The sequence below is a fragment of the Gastrolobium bilobum genome, unplaced genomic scaffold, assembly GCF_033153095.1.
Source record: "Gastrolobium bilobum isolate Gb01-03AN ecotype WA unplaced genomic scaffold, APGP_CSIRO_Gbil_v1 utg8085, whole genome shotgun sequence".
Classification (NCBI taxonomy): Eukaryota; Viridiplantae; Streptophyta; class Magnoliopsida; order Fabales; family Fabaceae; genus Gastrolobium; species Gastrolobium bilobum.
The window spans coordinates 680851-697858 of NW_026899665.1; the positions used below are offsets into that span (position 1 = coordinate 680851).

Below are 17008 nucleotides of genomic sequence, written 5' to 3' on the forward strand. Positions count from 1 at the left end.
AGAAGGAATTCTATTTTACGCGAAAGAAGAAAAGAGAGAGAGAGAGAGAGAGAGAGAGAGAGAGGGGGGTTGCAGAGGCAGAATAAGTGGTGGTGGTGGTGGTAACGGAGAAGAGAGGCAGAGGCAGAGGCAGAAGAAGAAGGAGAAGAAGAACCCTAACCTCTGTCTCCGTTTTGTGAGAGAAAATGAGTGGTCACATAACGAGGAGGAACAGTGGCTCTCACAAAAGGCCTCCGTCCATGCCTAAGAAGTCCGAAAACGGAATCGCCAGCGAACCTTCTAGCAAACCTTCTTCTCCTCCCGCTCAAGAGTACTATACTACCATTCATTCGTTATCTCTCTAACCCTTCCCAGATTTTCGGATACGATTCTATGATTTTATATTTAACGATAAACCGATCCCTATAAATTGACCTGAACCGTTTATATTTAACATAGATATCATAGATTGTATATATTTATTGTTTTGTATATAATCTAGTATAAGAGATTTGGTTTTTGTTATCTGTTGTTACTATTATATTCTATTTTCTAATTTCTGTTCACTTATCGTTTTTTTTTTTTTTTTGGTAGTTAGCTAAGTTGTTTCCCTGCTTCGTAAAATTGATAGCAGAAATTCTTATATACTCCCCCACAGAATTACACCCTGTCCATTAAAATTATAACACGTGAACAAAATATCTATACATGTCCTTGAATTAAATTTGTAATATTGAAATTGAATAATAAAATCTAGATTAAATCTTTACCGTTAGGTGTAGTAGTATCATGAGACTATATAAGAATTTCTCACATTTGATAGGGTAAAAGTTTCAAACATCAATAAACCGTGGAATGAAACAGGTCCAAGTCGTGAACTACGGTTTGATTTTGTTCAAACCATAGAGATTCAAGTATGTTTTGGTTCAAGATTGACCCTCAAACTAAACTAGACTAGAGTGTGCATATCCCTACCTGTTAGCATGTAGACATTTTTGTTTTATTGGTTCTCCTACATGTAATTAGAAGGATGCAGTCACTTGGAAAAGTTTTGCCTGTAGTTCTATATATATATATATATATATATATATATATATAGATTTTCTAGTTAATTGATTAAAGCTTTTAATGGATAGGTCATTTGTTGTATCAGTATTTTTGTTTGATTGTGCTTATTAATACAATTATTTAGGTCTGATGGTGGAGAAAGGACGGTGAAGAAGCTTCGGTTGTCAAAAGCTCTCACTATATCCGAGGGGACAACAGTTTATGAAGCATGTCGGCGAATGGCAGCTCGACGTGTTTCAGCTGTTTTGTTGACTGATGCAAATGCTTTACTCTCTGGAATCGTGACTGACAAGGTTTGTGTATCTTGTGTGCTTGTATCCATTCAGAGACTGCATATTAAATGTTTCAAGCATGTGTATCTTGTGCTCAGGACATTGCTACTAGAGTTATAGCTGAGGGTTTACGACCAGAACAGACATTAGTGTCAAAAGTAATGACTCGGAATCCTATATTTGTGGCATCCGATACACTAGCCATCGAAGCTCTTCAGAAGATGGTCCAAGGTTAGCTTCATTCCTCCTGCTGATGTCATTGTTATTATTGGATTTTAGCTGGGTAAATAAAACTAGGATATCAGTATGGACTTTTGCTTATTCCTGTGCTTGGATGAGTGAGTTCATTTCTTAAGCAATTGGATAATACCATGACAATTATTTTCTGCTGGGCTCAATTAATTTCATACATTTTGTGCAACACTTTTACTCGCCATCTCATATGTAAGAAGAGATTTGGTTACAATGTAGATTAAATGTATGTGTTTTGGACATTGATGCTTACGCTTCATTATGATCATGAGATTTGTAGCATGGCATGGCACTGAAGTCTGCACCCTAGGATATGGATTAAATAAGATTTATATTCCTTTGCACTATTAAATCTGTTGTTTGCGTTTATATTATGGTTACTATGTCTGCAGACCCCGAATAAAAAGGTGTATGTTAACAGAAAGTTAGTTAGTTGTGGGAGGGGGAGAAATGGAAATGACAGTGTATAAATAATAAGAGGAAAATAATAGAGGGGGGGTTTTGGTTTCGGAGTAGAGGTTGGGAGGGAGAACCAAGACACTCAAATTTCCTGAAGCTGAGAGATACTTCTCTGTATTCCTTCTTTTCCATTTTACCTCTTGGTAGTTTGTTCTATGTTCATCTTTATTCAGATCCAGGGAGAAGAATGATATTCAGTAAAAGTTCTGTGTGCACATTTTGATCTTCTGGCTGTCTATATTTTTTACATCAGACTTTATTAAACGTGCTGTTTAATTTTTTTTTTCCTTTCAATTTTAACTCTTTGAATTGCTTTGTCCTCTGTTTTATATTCTATGATATCTCCCCCCTAACCTAAAAAATGGTGTTTGATTTGCATCCAAAACTTCACCTGATCTAGTATTTATAGTTACAGGTATTTTTTTCTTTTTCTTTTTTGGGAGGTTTGGGGGGCGATCAGGGCCTTATTATGTTTCTTCTTTGTTGCAGCCGTTCAGGGTTCCTTTTTTTGCCCCCATAACTATTTCTGTTTCTTTAACTAATTCATGCTTGATGGTGCAAGAATTGGGCAAATGTTTCTATTAGATTCTGTGTGTACATCTTGTATTAATTGAGATATTCATTGAGGTATAATTTAATTTTTTTCGACTGATAGGAAAATTCAGGCACCTCCCTGTTGTGGAAAATGGTGAAGTCATTGCCATACTGGATATCACCAAATGTCTTTATGATGCCATATCTAGGGTGGAGAAGGCTGCTGAGCAGGGGAGTGCCATTGCTGCTGCAGTGGAAGGGGTGGAACGCCAGCGGGGTAGCAATGCATCTGGTTGGTTAACAATTATTTTTAAATACACTTCTTATAGTACTATTGTATAGGAATTTGTGAATTGTATCCGCTTACGTGCATATATGTCTTTTTGATGTTTATGCTATAGCTGCCCCTGTTGAATTCAGAAGTATGTTTTCTAAATATAAAATTTATCATTTGGCATACTCATAAGCTGGCTCCACTGTTTCTACAAACAAAATTTTATGCTTTGTTTATCTTTCTGGCTGAAAATTAGACACAAGGGAATTGGTAGTTTATAGAAAGAGATAGGGAGAAGTGAATTACCAAATGAATGCTTTAGATTGCTCTTATTTATTTCATTTTTTTTTTAAGAATATATCTTATTTTCCCACCTGAGGGCGAGCCTTGGAGCAGTGGTAAAGTTGCTCCTTATGCCCAATAGGTCACGGGTTCGAGTCTTGGAAACAGTCTTTTTGCAAAAATGTGAAGACAAGGACCCTCCCAAGTCAGGAAGCCTTGTGCGCCAAGTTTGCCCTTTTATCTTATTTTCCCACTAGTCTCACTTTGTACTCTCTCTCTTTGTCTGTCACTCTTTTTCTTTCCCCTTCTAATAATATATTCTTCTTTATCAAAAAGTTTGAAGAGTGGTTAGTGTGAGAAGCCTCTATTAGCTTAATTAATCACTTGTGTGGGTAATTACCCCCTTAACTGGAAATATTTTTGTTAGACATTTCTCAATTATAATTTGTAATCCTCCCAAAAAAGTCTCAATTTATCTTGCTTTGAGGCCAGGATTTTTATTAATGGACTGGGCAATGTGTTTTACTTCTTAGTATATTATACTTGGATGACATACTTGAGAGGATAACTTATAAGGTTTAGAGCCCGTTTGTTTGGCCTTTTAAAAAAAGAAGCTTTTATGCCTTGCTTATTTTAGAAGTGCTTTTTACAAAAGTTAAAGCTATTTAGATTCTTTAAAAAAAATTGAATTTTGGCTTATTTTTTTTTTAGAAGCTAAATTTTTAGCTTCCAAAAAAAGCAGGTTTTTGGCTTTTTTTGTGACTTATGTTTTTTTTTTTTAAGCAAATATCCAAACAAACTTAAAGTGAGAAGTGCTGCTTTTTTTTTTCCTGAAAAAAAAGCAGCTTTTGGAGACAAAAAAGCCCATCCAAACGGGCCCGTGAATATTAACCTAAGCACATGAAGGGAGAACAAAACGCTGTCAAGAAAAGTGATTAGAAACCCTGCAAGTTTATGCATTAATTATGATTTATGTGCCTCTTAACTTATACAGTTATGCTTTATGTTTCTTATCTTTAATATTGATTTGAATGGTTTCCATGTATTTTGACTTCTCTTTTTTTGGTTGTGCTTCTGTAAATTGTTCGCTTCTCAGAGTCCTTGCTTTATAATTATTTAGGAATGCTGGATATTGCCATATTTTGCCTTCATATTGTAATGATACTAATCTTCCGTTTCAATTGCCACCATCTTTCTCAGCTCCAAATGCTTTGATAGAAACATTGAGGGAGCGCATGTTCAAGCCTTCCCTGTCAACTCTAATTGGTGAAAATACAAAGTAATTTTCACATTAAATATATATACATATATATATATTTGTGTTTGTATGTATTGCCACTGGATACTTATATAATCATAAGATATTATTGTTTTATAAAGTTCTGTAGCTTTATGTTTACAGGTTTGCTATTGCATCAGCTGCCGATCCTGTCTATGTAGCTGCAAAAAAGATGCGGGAGTTGCGCGTTAATTCGGCTGTTGTTGTGTCCCAGTCGGGAACCAAGATTCAGGGGATACTCACGTAATATCTTTTTCAGGGCTTTATTCTCTTCTCTTGAAAGTCAATGATATGAGTAACATACACGATTGCATGTTTTCTTAAGAACTTTCCTTGAATGATATTGGAATTGGATTTTGGACCCTTTTTTTGTATAATATTTTGTTCTCTGGTAGGTACCAGGCATTTTATTAGAGAAAATAGGGATAATCCCCCATTATAGAGATAAAAGCCGTAGGTTCAGCACTCTCACTCACAAAAACAGATAACAAAGGATAGAACACTGCAGAACTTCGAGAGGGTCTGCAAACCTCCCTGCCCAATAAACCCAAAACCTTACTCAATTCATGCCTACCTCACTTAGCTCACCCTTCTTTCTTTTATTCCTAACTTTCCCTCCTAATCTTCTATCCAGTTCCCTTCCTTATTTCCCTCCCAACCTGCCATGTGGGCAGGAGGTAACATTACTGTCCGTGATGATTCTTTCCCATCCTCTCCCACTACTTCCTGTGTGATCCACCCCAAACCCGATACTCATCCCATCCTTCCTAATTTGTACATTTGTCATTGTAGGATGCCTAACATTCTCTAAATCTTTCATGCAGTTCTAAGGACATACTTATGCGTGTTGTGGCTCAAAATCTTTCTCCTGAGTTGACTCTAGTGGAAAAGGTTGTTGTTTTATTTTATTTTTTGAAATAACTTAAGTAGAGAGAGGGTTATTGTGAGAGGCCATCTCTACTGTTTGTTTCTTATTTTTGCTAGATATTGAGAACTGATTTGTTTTTTCTTGATTCTTCCCTTTCTCACTTAGGTAATGACTCCAAACCCAGATTGTGCATCAGTTGATACAACAATAATTGATGCTCTGCATATGATGCATGATGGGAAGTTTTTACATCTTCCTGTGCTAGACAGAGGTGAGCTTTACTTTCGCTATTTCATAGGCAGTTTCTTAATTTTTACCTTATTGTGCTGATTATTATTGTTCTGCAGATGGATATGTTTCTGCTTGTGTGGATGTTTTGCAGATAACCCATGCTGCAATTTCCATGGTAAATTTCATGCTTGAGATGGATATAATTATACAGTAGAGGAAGCAATTTTATTATATAGTCTTGAAGTTGGAAATATGGAGGGATCTGGTTATCTGCTGTGAGGTGTGTGTATGTATGGGTCTTGATGTCTGTGTTTCAGGTGATAGCTGTGTATTATGAAAGGATCAAGCATCAGTTTTAGTCCCTGGAATTTACTTTTCATAACTTTTTTCTGAACTTTCTTTCAATGGCATTCACATTTCACACAAACATTCACTACCCTAAGGGAATATCTAAGAATTTCTGAAATAACTTTTGTCTTTTTGCAAACAGAAAATGTCTCTCTCTCTCCATCCAACTATGTGGTATTGGTGCACATTCAGTTTGGTTAGAGGAATGTTGCCTTTTACATTTGGTGATAGTAAGGCAACATTTGGTGATAGTAATATTGATAGTTTCCATCTTTGTTTGGAAGATTTCCACACACTCTGGATAACGATTTGATTGTAAAGAACCAATTCAATCAAAAAGTTTAAGCTCTTGAGTGAGACTACATTAATGGTTTATACTATTCTCTAACACGTCCTCTCTCACGAGAGCCCACTGGGCTTGAAGGGTGGATGATGCATCAGGCCCAACTTACTTGTGCTAAGAAATTCCACAATACTTAATTATTTATTAACTGAATGGGGGGCGGTGAGAATCGAACTCGTGACCATTCGGTCATGGAGGCTTTTATACCATGTAAAGAACCAATTCAACACAAAAACTTAAGTTGTTGGGTGATACTACATTAATGGTTTATACTATTCTCTAACATGTAGGAAATTAGGATATTTGAATTTTTAAATTTGCTGAGTCATGATAGGATAGGACTGGCAACTCATTGCTAAGTCATTCTTATCTATTTTTTTTCATTTTTCACTTGTATAAATACATCATATTAGTGTAAACCTATAGAATCAACATACAAAAAACTCCTTTTTACATATTTCATTATGGTATCAAGAGCGGGTTCGTTCCACCCCTAGATCAGCCATTCTCACCGCCGCCGGAAACACTGTTCAACGTCACTTGAGTTACTGTGCACTGCCGAAATTACTGTTCATTGAATTTGTTCTACTCTGTGTCTTCATTCATGGCTTCTTCTGATTGTTTTTCCGCTTCCTTATCTGCCCCCAATACTCTGTCCTCTGGAGACAACTTAGCCATGCAGATCACTATTCACCGGTTGAACGGTAAGAATTTCCTGCAATGGTTTCAATCTATTAAGTTGATCATCTGGGCAAAGGGTAGGATGGGTAATCTCGACGGGAAGATTAAAAAGCCTGCCGAGAATGCTCCTGATTATGAAAATTGGGAGATTAATAACTCCTTGGTAATGGCGCGGCTGACCAATTCCATGGAACCCCAGATCAGATGAACCTATTTGTTTCTCGATATCGCCAAGGATATTTGGGATGTTGTTCAACAAAATTATTCCGATCTGGAAAATACCTCTCAAGTCTTTGAACTAAACAATAAGTTAAAGGACCTGCGTAAAGGAGGTATGACCATTACTGAATATTTTACTGCATTAGCAAATTTGTGGCAGGAACTGGATCTTCATTATGCATCCGACCTCAAAGGATTGAAAGCTAATGCCCAGTTTAAAACACACTTGGAGAAGGAACGACTTTATGAATTTCTTGCTGGCCTCAACTGCGATCTTGATGAGGTTCGTGGTCGAATATTGGGTCAGCGACCGTTACCTTCACTTGTTGATGCCTTTGCTGAGGTTCGAAGAGAAGCTAGTAGACGAAGAGTTATGTTGGGAGAAAAAGAATCAATTGATAAGTCTATTGATATGTCTGCAGTAGCCGCCAAACATACTATTGATCGTTCCTCTGGAGAATCGAAACGGAATGGTCGTCCGTGGTGCACCCATTGCAATAAAGTTGGTCATACCTGTGAGAGGTGTTGGGAGATCCACGGGAAACCTGCAAATTGGAAGCCAAAAAGGCAGAATAAACATTGTGTATATTGGGTCTCTACTGATGACAGGGTTGATGAGCCTCGTGCCTTCGCTGACTCTGATAGTGTGTTTCTCAGCAAAACTCAATTCGAGCAACTTCAGAGACTTTTGACTTAACCTCCTAAGGCCACTAGCAATGTGGCCCAGCAAGGTACAACCTTCCATGTTGATAATCAAACTCGTTGGATCCTTGATTTTGTAGCCTCTGACCATATGACAGATAATCCGACCTTATTTTGCTCTTACATGGCAATTTTATCGCCGATGGCAGTTTCTCCCGGATTGCAGGACATGGAATCGTTAAACTTTCCGAGGAGATTGATTTAACATCAATTCTTCTTGTTCCTTCTCTGGCTTGCAATCTCATTTCCATTAGCAAGCTGACTTTTGAGTTATGTTGTTTTGCTAAATTCTTTCCACATGGTTGTGTTTTTCAGGAACATGACTCGGAGAGGATGATTGGCAGTGCTAGAGAGAATTTACTACTGTGAGGAGGATGGTGTGACTCATGAAGCTGCTTTTGTGGAAAATGAGACTATGTTTTTTTTTTATTCATGTAATGATGTTTTGTTGTGGCATTGTTGGCTAGGCCATCCAAATTTTACCTATTTTCAGAAATTGTTACCAAACTTATTTATTAATAAAAGTCCTAGTTTGTTTTCTTGTGATATTTGTCAACTTGCCAAGCATTCTCATGTTCATTATCTTCTAGAGCTCACCATGATTCTTTCCCATTTTCCTTAATTCATAGTGACATATGGGGTCCAGCCCGTGTAAAGAATATTTCAGGTTCTCGATGGTTCATTACCTTCGTTGATGACCATTCTCGGGTTTGTTGGGTATACCTTCTAAAGAACAAGTCAAATGCTTTACCCATTTTCAAAAAATTCCATGCCATGGTTCAAACCTAATTCCAATTTGCTATACAAATTCTTCTTACAGATATGGCAAAGAGTATTTTAACTCTATTCTTGGAGAATATCTCTCTCAACATGACATCCTTTAACAAAGCTCGTGTCCTGACACACCCTAACAAAACAGAGTTGCTGAAAGAAAAAACCAACATCTCCTTGAAGTTGCTTGGGCTCTTATGTTCATTATGAGCGTCCGAAAATATTTTTGGGGGGAAGCCGTTCTCACTGTCTTGTACCTTATCAATCGAATGCTATCTCGCACTCGAAACTTTTAGTCTCCTCTTTCTAGTCTTTTTTGCACCTTCCCTTCCTTCCGAGGCATCTCCTCCCTACCTCCTAAGCTGTTTGGTTATGTTGTATTTTTCCATATTCCTTCTCATCAAAGGTCCAAACTTGATCCTAAGTCTCTCTGGTGTGTCTTCATTGGTTATTATCCTACTCAACATGGCTATAAATGCTATTCACCCCTCTCTTTCTAATGTCTGTCTCTATGGATGTCACCTTTTCTGTGAGACAACCTTTCTTTCCCCTGACTTCTCTTCAGGGGGAGTCTTTAGGAGCAGATGAAGATCAGTCATGGGAACCTACTGATGCCACAATATTACCTCTACTATTGGAAACAGGAGCTACAGAACCCTCACAATTAGAGACAGGAGGAGCCTCCTCAAAGTGGGGATAAGTTAATAGCAGGCGAAAGCCTCCTCAAAGTGTGAATAGCCCAGAGCCTCTACACTGCCATGATTCTGAACCAAGTTCTAATTACAGCACCCCGACACTTGAGTGCCATGACCAAAGTGATCTACACTTGCCCATTGCTTTCAGAAAATGTTAGTACATCCTATTTCTAATCATATTTCATATGTAAAGTTATACCCAGGGTTCCGTGCTTTCAATACTATGTTGGACAGCAAGTGTACAACGATACCGAGAAATATACACGAGGCTCTCAATGATCCAAAATGGAGGGATGCTGTTTTTGAAGAAATGAATGCTCTAGAAAGAAATGGAACTTGGGAGACAGTGACCCTACCAAAGGAAAAACAGGAAGTAGGATGTAATTGGGTGTTTACAATAAAATTCAATGCAGATAATAGCATCAACGGATACAAGGCAAGATTGGTTGTGAAGGGGTTCACCCAGATTCACCATGAGACTTTTGCTCCAGTTGCTAAGGTCAATACCATCCGAGTTCTCTTATCACTTGCTGCCAATCTAGATTGGCCTCTGCAACAGTTAGATGTGAAAAATGCGTTCCTAAATGGTGATTTACATGAAGAGGTCTATATGGATCCTCCACCTGGTTTTTAAATGCGAGATGGATCAGTGTGTAAACTAAAAGAGGCTTTTTGGGTTGAAACAATCTCTTAGAAAATGGTTCGTCAAATTCACACAAGTTGTCAAAGGAAGAGGCTTCATTCAAGCATAGACTGATCATACACACTTCCACAAACACTCTAAGGATGGTAAAATTGCTATTTTTATTGTGTACGTGGATGATATAGTTCTTACAGGTGACGATAATGAGGAATTGAACTCCTTGAAGGAGTATCTAGCAGCTGAGTTCGAACTAAAGGACCTTGGAACTCTTAAATATTTCCTTGATATGGAAGTTGCTAGGAGCAAAGCGGGCATCACTCTCACACAAAAGAAGTATTTTCTAGATCTTTTGCTGGAAACAGGAATGTTAGGATGTAAGCCTGCCAAGACACCTATGGAACCGAACACCAATTTAGGTATTGAAGATGGGAACGAGGTGGGCAAAGAGCAATATCAAAGATTGGTTGAAAAACTAATTTACTTATCCCACATGCGACCTGACATTGCCTTTGCCGTGGGTATTATTAGTCAATTCATGCACTCACCCAAGGGGAAACATGTAAGTGCAGTCTATAGGATGCTTAGATACCTCAAGAATACTTCAAGCAAAGGATTATTCTTTAGAAAAGGTATAATAGGACAATTGAAATCTATACTGATGCAGATTGGGCAAGTTCATAAGTGGACAGGAGATTACCTCATGCTATTGCACCTATGTGTGGGGAAATTTTGTAACTTGGAGAAGCAAAAAATAAACAGTGGTCGCAAGAAGTAGTGCTGAAATAGCTTTAGCCCATGGAGTCTGTGAGAGAATCTGGTTGAGAAGACTTCTTGAAGAGTTGAAGATCTTATATTCCCTACTAATAAAATTATATTGTGACAACGAGGCAGCTGTCAGCAGTGCTCAAAATCCAGTTCACCATGATCGAACAAAGCATGTGGAAGTTGATCGTCACTTCGTCAAAGAAAAACTAGATTATAGAAGTGTGTGTATGATGTATAGTCCTACCAAAGAACAAATTGCAGATATCCTCACTAAGGGCCTACATCGGCCAGCCTTTGAAGACCTGATTGGCAAGTTGGGAATGATCATCATTTACCTCCCAACTTGAGGGGGAGTGTAGGAAATTAGGATATTTGAATTTTTGAATTTGCTAAGTCATGATAGGATAGGATTGATGGCTCATTGCTGAGTCATTATTATCTATTTTTTTCGTTTTTTACTTGTATAAATACCTTCTATTAGTGTAAACCTATAGAATCAACATACAAAAAACTCTTTTTTACATCTTTGAATAGTTATCATCCTAAATTATCATAACGTTGTACCTTTGGGTAGTCTTGTAAATGGATCAGTTCAACTGTCCACCTTAAATTCCCCCTTCTCACTTCCTAATCATTATGCTTTTATAACTCTTGGGGTGCCCACCTTTAATAACATTGAAGTCTTTTATCTTGTGTTGTAAGAATCATGCACCTCTCTGTATAAACAGTTGGTACTGTGTCTGTTATACAAATGCCAATATCTGATTACTAAGATGTACTTTGTAGGTTGAGAGTGGCTCTGGAGCTGTTAATGATGTGGCAAATACAATTATGCAAAAATTTTGGGATTCTGCTTTTGCTCTAGAGCCACCAGAAGATTCTGATACTCATAGGTGCTCGGGTTGTACGGATGTTTAAACATGAGATTTGTTTTTGTTCTGATCACTGAATCAGCCTATACGTTGTTTTATTGCAGTGAAGTTTCTGGGCTAATGACATCAGATGGGGCAGATACAGCAAAGTCTGCATATCAATCTGTAGCTTTTGGAAATTCATTTGCCTTCAAATTTGAGGATCTCAATGGTTTTGTGCATCGATTCAACTGTGGTGAGTGACTATCTTGGGGAAAGTATTGCGAGGACTTATTGTCTGAATATTTTTTTTGTCTCCTTGGATGTTAGCCACGAACATCATGTACATTGATATCTGAACCTGGCTTATTTAATTTTTTTCCTCTTCCCTGTCCCCTTTGATTCTTTTTAGAACTTACAATTATTTATGTTGTTGTTTTTTTGTAGGTTCTGAACATCTAGATGAGCTAGTATCTGCTGTCATGCAGAGAATCGATGTTAATGATGGAGAACACCCTACAATTTTGGTGTGTTTTATGCTAGCTCATAGTCTTCTGCCTTTTGAGAGAACTATATGTCTTTATGATTATACTGACTTTTTCCTCCTTTATAGTATGAGGATGATGAAGGTGATAAAATTATTCTTTCAACTGATAGTGATCTTGTAGCTGCTGTCAGCTATGCTAGATCTGCAGGAGTGAAGGTGAAGATATATGCTTCGACTAGTTTTTTCATTTGATGATGTTGGCTTCTATGAGATTATTAATTTGGATTTGATCCATACATTCTGATATAGAGCATTTTTGTATTTCAGGCTTTAAAGTTGCATTTGGAGTTTGGCAATTCAGCCAAACCAACAACACCACAATCTGGTACAGCCATTAGACAGAAAACTAGTCCTTTGTCTTTACGTTCTGGTATTTTTGCAGGTGCTATTGTTATAACTAGCGTTGCTGTGTTGGTCTACTTAAAGCGCTCCAAACAGTGATGTGTTGTAAGTTTGGGGGGGGGGGGGGGGGGGGGGGGAAAGCAATAATCTCGCTGTATGAGTTCCAGAGCTCTATTCCAATTTAAATGCCCATTGCAACGACAAAGGAAATATTGGATGCTAAAATAGGCTAATGATGCGAAGTTTCTCTAATCTTGAGTATTTTTTGGGGGGGTAATTTTGTATAATCATGGTCAAGCCATGGTGATTAGTTAAGATGGGCACTTATATTTATGTTTCTGTTGTAATTGCAATCAGTAATCCCTTCTCCTTCCATGTGAGGATATGTATAGTTAATGTCATGGCATACAATATTCAGAAATGTTACGACGTTCAGCATTTTTGCTTGAACTCAAGGCTACTTCCAATGATGTCCCAAATGGAATCTCTGTAATTTTTGCCGCCACCTTTCCTGTTTCTACCGCGATGTTTGCACGGTCTGGTTGCGGATTACGGTGACTGCTTTTTCCCTAACCCTATTAATGTGACATTATTTGTCTAATATTTTGTTGCTGAATTCTTGTTACCCTAATTCTTTCATTCTCCACTTGGACGACTCTTTCTCTGCGATTCGAACCCTTTTCTCATGCAATATTTGCAGACTTCGTTGGAGTAGTGATTTTGTTGCATTGTGATGGTTATGTAAATGTATTATATCATGCTAATTGCTAAACTTGGCCACGATGAATACATTTGTCTTTTATTGTCTTTTTCTGCGGTCATGTTATAGAGAAATATGTAAGTATTTCGAGAAGAGAATAGTATATTGTTACTATCAATTAGTGTTATTATCAATGTCATAATTAATCACTTTGTTTCACCATTAGGTCGATTATGTTGATCCAACGACTATGTTTATTTTATCTGTATGATTATGATTTTTTATATTTAATTCTTTCACATTAAATATGAAGTATTAAATATAAAGTATTTTACAAAGGTAAAAATAAATATAAAATACTAAATATAGGGAGAAGAAAGAATATTTTTAGAAAGTTAAATATAATTGTTGGATCAACATAATCGATCTAATGGTGAAATATAGTGGTAGTGACATTGATAGTAACACTAATTGATAGTAATAATATTTTATTTCTTTTGAGAATAACATTTAAAGATTGAAGGTTTATTTTAGAAATTAAAATAATTAACTCCCAATAGGTGTAGCTTAGTTGGCTATACAGGCTAAGTAGGTGGGAAGAAAATTTGAGTTTGATTTTCATCAAATGCATTTTTAGAAAGCATTGGCGGTGCCAGCAAAACTACTTAGATGCCAAAAAAAAGTTAGCCGGTGCCAAATACTATATTTTATCTCTTTCAGGTGTTGTAGTGTAAATACGGTTATCTACCAACTTCTAAAACATGATTAATTTTTGAAAATAAGCCTGTGCAAGGCACTGGTTGGAGTCAATGTGGCTTCGTTACTATTGAGAAGGGACGAAGAGCTTTAACTATGATTAAGTTCTGATTCGAGATTAAATAATTAAATAATATTTTAATTTTTACCAATAATAATATATGAAAAATAAACTCTAAATTAATTTTAGTGGAATACATAACAATAATTAAAATTCTTACAGAACAAATTCTGCATCAAATTAAAAAATTTAATTAAATCCGAATAGTGCTATCTAAATCATATTAAATAAGACAAAAAGATACCATAAGATATTTAATTACATACAAATTTATATAAGATGATTTTTTACGGGTACCTTCGGATTGAAATGTAAATTAAATGAATATGTCCTGTTGGTATCAGGTGTCTCCTGACTCTTGAGTATTAGCTAATTTTGAAATATCATTAGTTCACCTTTGAAAAATAAAATAAAATAAAATAATTCAACCGTGTGAAGAAAGAAAGTTGGATGAGAAGGTGAATATAATCAGAAGAAATATAAATTCAAATGAATTAGGGAAGAAGTTATTTATAACTGAATTTTCCAATAACAAAAGGAAAAAACAAAAAAAAACTTGACATCGCTGTCTGGCATATAAAAGATGAGGCAACCTAGAAGTATTAAGGGTGTACCAAGGAGAATTTTTTTTTTGTGAGAAATAATTATTACTGGAATATAGTGAAAAATATATTTTACTGGAATGTTACTAAAAAGATGTTTGGTAGACCCATATTTTCTCGGAAAGATTAAGTTAATTTTATTGAGTTTGTGTTTGGTTGATTATGAAATAGTAGTGGAAATGTGAGATTATTTTATTAAAATATCCTCACTTTTTTTGCTTTTGGTAGACCATATCTACACATCGTACTTCCTGACAAGGTCAATTTTGTCTAGTTTTCGCACTTTAACTTTCCTTCCCCCAGCAGTCAACATTTCCACAAATTTTATGGATCTACAATTTGTCGACCGTACACAAGTTAACACACAAAGTCACGTACCAATCGCGTCCTTAGTGAAGAAGACATTCATAATGTTTTTACTGTTTTACTTTTTATTTTATTTTTTTATAAATATTAGTTCGAAAATGTAACTCACAAATAATAGATTGAAACTCAAATTATAGTAACGACCCAATTCAATGGAAACAGAGAAGTAGGTGCAAGGAAGGAATCAAAAGAACAGAGCATTACATGGAATGGAAGCATATTTTGGGGAGCAAAAGCAGAAAGAAAAAAAGTAAAAGAAAAAATATAGGATCTTTCAAAGGGATTTGAACCCGACGTGAATCGAACACGCAACCTTCTGATCTGGAGTCAGACGCGCTACCATTGCGCCACGGATCCTTGTTGTGGTGATACGGTGACTTTAATTAACCTACCAATTGAGAGAGAAAGTCGTCGTGACTATGATATCTCTTAAAGCCATGAGAGAGATAGTAGCTTCTTTTTTATCTAACCTCTTGATTCTGCAATCATCTTGAATCAAATTAATGGGGTTTTTCATGGTACCAACGAGAGTGGATGAGGATGGCATGAATAGAGAACTTGATGAAGCTCAACTCAAGGAATGTCTCGGCATTCCAGGGGAGTTCTTCAACTGAGTTGACCTCAAAGGGTTTTCAATCTGCAACGAATATACTTAGATGTGAGTTATAATTATTAGGAATAGTGAAATATCGAAAATATTATCAAAAAGCTTTTTATTAAACCAAAATATGGAAAAATACATGAAAAATATGTGCATGATGCAAAATTATCTCATGCAACATAAAAAATACATTTCCCAAAATTTAAATATTGAAGGTTTATTGTAAAAATTTAAATAATTTAACCACCTAGATTTATTTTTTATGGGACGTGTTATCTTTTTATTAAATAGATGTATTATTTTCAGAGTAAATAAGAATTATCTTCCAATCACAAAATTGACATATTTTCATTTGGTAAGGCAAAAGAAGTTATTGGAACTAAAAATAATGGATAAAGTTATATATACAAATTTTTTATTTATAAATTTTTATAAACTATACTATGTATTAAAGGTAGTACATTTCAATACACAATGTATTATCCATAAGTACATAGTGTAATTTATAAATAAAAAAATTGTAAATATATTACGCGAACAAATTAAGAAAAAAAAGTAGATAATACCAAATTGTAATAAAGTATAACTTTGGGCTTTAAGAAGTGGCCACCTCCAAAGTAGGAAGCTTGAATGATAATATATATTTTGTTGCCTTCTATTGTTACCGTTAGTGGGGCCTTCTGACTCAGAAGCTCTTCTTTCATTATAAACTCACTCTTTCACTAAACCATACACACAAAAAGATGATCACCTATGGTGGTGACATGCTTATGGGATCATCCCAATGTCAACAACTTCACCTTTCCTCCTTTATCAGAGATGTAAACTACAGGTACTCTCTCTATCTCTCTCACTCTTTTCTATTATATTGGAATCTCTCTCTGTGCGTGTTTGTTTGTGTTCACTTTTGAGCTTTTAAATGCAAAGTAAAGTACCATGTTGTAATGTCATATGTTTTCTGTTCCATGTCATGTTATTCAGCTGTGGTTCGTGTGGTTATGAGCTGAACTTGAACTCCAGAAACCGCAACACCTCCTTCATTGATTCCAAATACGGTAAGTCCATAAAGAAAGGTATCATTTCCTTCTTCTCCGTGGATGAGAGCAGGTTCACTCAGATCCAACAACTTCCTTGGTCATGGATACCCTTTTTCCAACGAAGAAGAACCAAGCTTCTCTGCCGCAGGTGTGGGAACCATGTTGGTTATGCTTACAGTTTACCCTCTCACTCCTGGGATGGTATTTCTGATTCCAAAATCTATGATATCAAACTAACCACCCTTCAACCTTCATTCTATGAGGAACCAAGTCCTCACATGTCAGAGGATATGGTTCACTACGAGAGTGCATCTTCTTCTGTGGTGTTCTAATTCTAATATGAAGCCGAGTATACACAGCTGCATACTTTTTTTTTTTGTTTTGTTTTTGTTTAAAAGTATATGATCTTTGTTGTATGAATGTGAATTAATGTATTCTACTGTTGATTATGAGGATATATTCTCAATAATTCTTTAGTCT

The 17008-nt window shown here is 36.1% G+C and overlaps 2 protein-coding genes and 1 non-coding gene across 3 annotated transcripts; 2 read left to right on the top strand and 1 right to left on the bottom strand.

Moving 5' to 3' along the window:
- The first annotated feature begins 1 nt into the window (after position 1).
- LOC133292446 (CBS domain-containing protein CBSCBSPB3-like) lies at positions 2 to 12523 on the top strand. The gene is made up of 14 exons (XM_061490852.1): positions 2 to 310; positions 1172 to 1340; positions 1418 to 1550; positions 2686 to 2856; positions 4321 to 4399; positions 4523 to 4642; positions 5224 to 5290; positions 5433 to 5538; positions 5615 to 5673; positions 11452 to 11558; positions 11642 to 11772; positions 11964 to 12043; positions 12130 to 12219; positions 12331 to 12523. The coding sequence occupies exons 1-14, from the start codon at positions 186 to 188 to the stop codon at positions 12502 to 12504; spliced, it is 1611 nt and encodes a 536-aa protein (XP_061346836.1). The 5' UTR covers positions 2 to 185; the 3' UTR covers positions 12505 to 12523.
- A 2652-nt stretch (positions 12524 to 15175) lies between these two features.
- On the bottom strand, positions 15176 to 15247 carry TRNAW-CCA (transfer RNA tryptophan (anticodon CCA)). The gene has a single exon. It is a non-coding gene; the product is annotated as a tRNA-Trp (tRNA).
- A 987-nt stretch (positions 15248 to 16234) lies between these two features.
- LOC133292414 (uncharacterized protein At4g08330, chloroplastic-like) lies at positions 16235 to 16860 on the top strand. The gene is made up of 2 exons (XM_061490813.1): positions 16235 to 16323; positions 16473 to 16860. The coding sequence occupies exons 1-2, from the start codon at positions 16235 to 16237 to the stop codon at positions 16858 to 16860; spliced, it is 477 nt and encodes a 158-aa protein (XP_061346797.1).
- The last annotated feature ends 148 nt before the right edge of the window (positions 16861 to 17008 follow it).

What these genes read in the sequence shown, in the direction of transcription:
- LOC133292446 (XM_061490852.1), top strand. Translation starts at nt 186, where the DNA reads ATGAGTGGTCACATAACGAGGAGGAACAGTGGCTCTCACAAAAGGCCT. An exon ending in AAGATTCAGGGGATACTCAC is followed by an intron (nt 4,643 to 5,223) that starts GTAATATCTTTT and finishes TCTTTCATGCAG; the next exon opens with TTCTAAGGACATACTTATGC. An exon ending in GAAGATTCTGATACTCATAG is followed by an intron (nt 11,559 to 11,641) that starts GTGCTCGGGTTG and finishes GTTTTATTGCAG; the next exon opens with TGAAGTTTCTGGGCTAATGA.
- LOC133292414 (XM_061490813.1), top strand. Translation starts at nt 16,235, where the DNA reads ATGATCACCTATGGTGGTGACATGCTTATGGGATCATCCCAATGTCAA. An exon ending in ATCAGAGATGTAAACTACAG is followed by an intron (nt 16,324 to 16,472) that starts GTACTCTCTCTA and finishes CATGTTATTCAG; the next exon opens with CTGTGGTTCGTGTGGTTATG.